Consider the following 5,703-nt stretch of genomic DNA (forward strand, 5'->3'; position numbering starts at 1 on the left):
TTGGGAACTACAAAAAAAAATAAAAATAATAACTACCACAAGGCATATTGTTCCGTATTCTAAGACTTCTGCTAATCTGATTTAACTATTTACTCTCCTCTCCTTTCTTCATGTGTGCTTTTATAATATTATCCTTACCCATGGCTTCATCACTACTAATAAATCACATTTAAAAAAAAAATTAAAATGTTAAGAATTGTATTAAAAGGTTGTTGAAATATTTTGTGTATTGTAGAAGTATAACCAACTTATTGCAGATAAATTTCACCAAAATATCTTATATGGACCCCCCCCCCCAAGGGGCCATATGAACCCTGGTTGAGAACCACTGATTTAAAGGTTCTTTGCTTGTTGAAATTAATTGTTGTGGTTATTTAGACCTAGCTCAGCAATGTTCAAGTAAACACGTGATCAAGTGCAATCCAGCCATGACTAGCTGGTCCTTTATTTAGATTATAAGACAGTGGTGTGATTTAAGGGAGATTAGGATACTAATTCTACCAAATAATTATACAAACTCTGTAGTAACCTTATTAAAATTAATTATAGTAAACTGGTTATGTGGAATTTACACCCACAATTAATTAGAAATTGTTGCATATTACTAAGGAATGTACATGAAAGTTGATTTATTACTTGGCATCAATTTTGTTGTTTGTTTCCCCTGTACAGATTGTTTCATATAATTCTTGATATTTATAAGGACCAGGATGTTTTGCAGTTGTTTAGCATTCCTGTTCTTCTAGCAGGAATATGTAGGTGGGCATCACTGAATTTTTTGTTCTTAACTGATTCCAGCAAGTTTGATTACCTGTTTTTCACTTGTTGGAACAACAAAAAGAAAGACTGCCACTCCAAGTGTTTTCCTTGTGGGTTTTTATATATTGTATATATTTGTGTGTGTGTGTATGTGTGTGTATATACTGCAGGAGTGGCTGTGTGGTAAGAAGCTTGCTTCCCAATCACATGGTTCCGGGTCCAGTCCCACTGTGTGGCACCTTGGGCAAGTGTCTTCTACTATATCCTTTGGCCAACCAAAACCTTGTGAGCAGATTTGGTAGATAGAAACTGAAAGAAGCTTGTTGCATATATATATATATATATGTGTGTGTGTGTGTATGTGTGTATATATGTGTGTATACATCTATGTGTGTATATATATTATATATATATATATGTATATTTGTGTCTTATTCTATCAATCTCTGTTTATAAACTGCTAGTTACAGGGATGTAAACAAACCAACATGGTTTGTCAAGTGGTAATGAGGGTGGGTAGGGGTGACACGCACTCACAATCTCTCTCTCTCTCTTTCTCTCTTTCTCTCTTTCTCTCTCTCTCTCTCTTTCTCTCTCTCTTTCTCTTTCTCTCTTTCTCTCTCTCTCTCTCTCTCTCTCTCTCTCTCTCTCTCTCTCTCTCTCTCTCTCTCTCTCTCTCTCTCTCACACACACACAGGGCTTCCACACAGTTTTTCTATCTACCAACTTCACTCACAAAACACTGGTTGGTCTGGGGCTACAGTAGAAAATTCTTGTCCCCAGGTGCCATGCAGTGGGATTGAACCTGAAAGCACATCATTGCAAAGTGAGTTTTTTAACCACACTGCCATGCCTATTCATTTAAATCTTATATTCAAACACTCTTATAATCTCAGAAAGGAATCGTTTGTATCCAATTAGTTCGGCAAGCTTGATTTTTCGGGGAAATATATCCACAACAGCAACAAAATCTGATGGGGGAACATATTTGAGGATGCAGTATAGTAATAGTGGTGATAGTAGTAGTAGTATATGTAATAGTTGTAGTAGTAGTAGCAGTAGTAGTTTTTGGGAAATACACCAGTTCCATTAATGTGAGAGAGATTTTAGTTTGAAATTCTTCCAAGCGTTTTCAGATGTTTAGAAATTTTACTTTAGATTAATAATTTAGTTTAAAATTCTGTTTTATGTTTGTGGAATGTCTGTGATTTGCTTCTTTCCCTAGTTTGGCATTGATTCAAAGTGCACAGTTTTAAGACCGAGATAAAATTGTCAGGTTTATAATTCAGGATGTAATCTTAGAGAGATCTCAGTGAAGCTAAGTTGTCAGGGAATTGAGTTTGCTACTTCAGAAACTTCAGTACTATCTGCTTATTTCCATTTACTAGATATCTCTGAAGAGTACATCGATCATTTGGCAAACCAAGAAGATACCTTTTAATTCATTGGTAAAGCTACTTCCATTGAGATTGCTTAACCCTTTCAATAGTGTCTGATCTGAAACTGCCTCTCCTTTCATTTATGATACAAAGTTCTTGTTTTAAATTGACATAAATTAAAACCTATCAAAATTTTATGCTAATTTATGTTCCAAACAAATAGCAATAGTTATTTTACTAAATTCTTTATTATTTTATGAATTTATTTTATAAAAGTTATTTTAGGTGCAGGTGTTGTAGTGTAGTAGAAGTTTGCTTCTTATTACCACGTGATTCTGGGTTCAGTCCCATTTTGTGACATCTTGGTTAAGTGTCTTCTGCTCTGTGTATTCTTTTATTTGTTTTGGTCATTTAACTGCGGCCATGCTGGAGCACCGCCTTTAGTCGAGCAAATCGACCCCAGGACTTATTCTTTGTAAGCCTAGTACTCATTCTATCGGCCTCTGTTGCCAAACCGCTAAGTGACGGGGATGTAAACACACCAGCATCGGTTTTCAAGCAATGCTGGGGGGACAAACGCAGACACTGGCGATAACTATTAATTTCCATATATATATATATATATATATATATATATATATATATATATACGATGAGCTTCTTTCAGTTTCCATCTACCAAATCTACTCACAAGGCTTTGGTCGGCCCTAGGCTACAGTAGAAGACACTTGCTGAAGGTGCCACGCAGTGGGACTGAACCCGGGACCATGTAGTTGGTAAGCAAGCTACTTACCACAAGCGGTTCCCCAGCAATCTAATGGCTGAAACAAATAAACGGATAGTTATTCTCTAAATTCCTTGTTCTTAAATTAACTGAAACAAGGGCAGTGTAGTGTAACTGAAATATAGTAACAAAATGGTTAAGGAAGAAGAAAGGAAAAAAATAACTAGAAAATGACATGGATTTCACAACTGCTAACTTAATTCCCATCAAGTCATGTGACCCAGTTCCAGTTTCCTTCTAACTCCGTTTCACAACACTTTTTGACGTTGCTGGAGGATATTGAGGAAAACATAAACACCACAAACACCTCCATCTGTAGAGTGGAAGTTAATCTCTCAACCTTGTGTGTGCTTATGTAATAGGAAAATCTGTACAAAGACTGTTATCTTGCTGTTATCATTGAATCTAGTTGTATAACAGCACCAGCTATAGCAGAGCAGGAATTATATTGGCAGCAAGAGAGCTGATGCGTTATTATGTGGTGGTAGTAAGCTTTGGTAATCTTTGATAAATGTTGTCAATGGAGACTGTACATTTTTGTGGCTGTTTGCATTAAACATGTTATTAATGAAGATTTGAAAGATGAAACTATAGCTAAATAGTATTCTTGTATTTATTCAGCATTATCTTTCATTTGCTTAATGATTATTCTCCTTCCAGGATTGAGTAGTTTTTAATCGTTGTTTCATGCATAAAAAGTATGTGTGTGCGTGTATAGATATGTATATATGTCATGTATGTGTCTGTGTACATTACATACACACACACACATTAATCAAAGTGTACAGCATTATATATCCATCATGGCCAATCTTACCAATTGGTTTTGTACTAGGGGTTCAACAACAGTGATAGGTTGCAGTCTGATTATGTGACCTTGGGCTTTTCAGTGATGGCAATTATGGAATGAAATATAGCAACTGCCATATGAGTGCATATTTCTTCTGACTTATGGACTTTTAGACAGTGTGTGTGTGTTTCAAAATTCCTATTTTGTTATTCATATATAAACTTGTCTAGGTTAAACTATGCAAAACATTAAAGAAACCTGGCTGTTTCTTGTAATATATACTTCTGAATCAAAAATTTATTCAGGGGTCCTTAAAGTACTCCTGTGGATCTCCAATTTATTATTTTGCTATGATGGATCCCCAGAAATCTTAATGAACCCCCATGGCTCATATGGACCCCAGCTGAGAGCCAGTGATGTTGAGGCTTCCTGGTTTGCTTCTAAAGTTGCTGTGTCGTAACCTTTTAGCATTTGAACCAGTCATATCCAGCCAAAATATTCTATTATGCTGTACTGACCAAATCTAGCCTCTCACATCTACCTTACAATGTCAGTGTAAAAATAAACAATCATGTCATCGAAATCTTGTGGCCAGAAGCTAATGCATGGTTAAATCAAAACAATGTGAATAAATAAGCATTACATTTGACAGAATCATCTGAACACTAAAGGATAAAAACCATCCTTTTTTTTTTATATTCCAGATATTTCTGCTGCTGTCAGTTCTATTGATACTACTGTCCTATGTTGGGATCCAGCTGATCAGGAAAAAACCTGACACTGATGAGTGCTATACCGGTAAGTCTTCTTTTTGTTGTCTTTCTTTTCATGAATAGGTGGGGGCTCATATTTTTGGTGAGAGTATGAGGGGGCCAGTTGATGGTTGTGGCAGATTGTAATTGACTGAAGTTAGCTTGTCAGAGTGGGGTTATCTATTTGAGAGGGAATCGGTGAAAACAAGTGTTGATAATTGCCATCATCATCACCATAATTGCAATCGTCATAATTGCCATCATTGCCACCATAATTATCATCATCATCACCATAACTGTCTTCCTCATCACCATTGTCATCATCATCATCATTGTTATCATCATCATCGTAATTGTTATCCTTATCGTAATTGTCATGATCTTCATCATTATAATTGTCTTTGTCATCACCATCATCATCGTAATTGTTATCCTTATCGTAGTTGTCATCATCTTCATCATTATAATTGTCTTTGTCGTCGTCATCATCATCATGTTATTCAATGGTAAAGTGGAAGGAATTGATCATGGAAAAGAAATTTTCCAGAAATTTAACATAGATGGCAATAAAAGAGTGACAGAGCAAGCTAGCTCTTTAGGGCCCATTCTCAACCTTTTTAGTTTGTGATATACTAACTTAAATTGTGTTTTAATTATTGTAGGTTTAGTGATTGTAATGTATATACTTACAAAACCTCCAAGAAACTGTTAAGGACCAGTGCTTAGTCCCAGTTTTATAATAAGCAGATGAGAGATAAATCTTTTCCCCCCTCCATGGGTAGGATTCTGATCTATTGCAAATGATTTAGTTTATTTCCTTGACATCTAGATGAACTGGGGGCCATGAGCAATAAAGGATTCTACACAGAAATACATTGAAGTGCTTGTGGTGAATTTGAACTCTTGGCTTTTGAGCAGCTAGTCCAATAGCTATTCACTAGTCTTGTTGCTCCTTTCTGGTGAATAGAGAGAGGACTCGTTTGGAGGGAGTGAATTTGAGAGAAACGTGCTTCTGTAGAAGAAGGAATGATCCAAGTGTTTAACATTTTGTATAGTTTCACTATGACTATTTTTATCTTGTGCTAGTGTCACAGTAGCTACATTTGGTACACACCTGGGCTCCACACCTGTTTCTGCACTCTGTCCATGTGTGAGTTCCACTCTTGGTTCACTTTTAGTTCATTTCTAGCCCCACTTTTGGTTCCATATGTAGTTTTAGTGGCTGAAACCATTATGCAG

General features: G+C 36.0%; 1 protein-coding gene across 2 annotated transcripts in view; it reads left to right on the plus strand.

The window, feature by feature from the left end:
- The window catches only part of LOC106882103 (limb region 1 protein homolog), a 59,707-nt gene that overhangs the window by 25,596 nt on the left and 28,408 nt on the right, over nt 1–5,703 (plus strand). For both annotated transcript variants that reach the window (XM_014932660.2, XM_014932661.2), the window contains exon 2: nt 4,417–4,510. In XM_014932660.2, the coding sequence (XP_014788146.1) occupies nt 4,417–4,510 (94 nt within the window). The remainder of the gene's footprint in view (nt 1–4,416; nt 4,511–5,703) is intronic.

This window comes from Octopus bimaculoides, chromosome 17 (assembly GCF_001194135.2).
Source record: "Octopus bimaculoides isolate UCB-OBI-ISO-001 chromosome 17, ASM119413v2, whole genome shotgun sequence".
Classification (NCBI taxonomy): domain Eukaryota; kingdom Metazoa; phylum Mollusca; class Cephalopoda; order Octopoda; family Octopodidae; genus Octopus; species Octopus bimaculoides.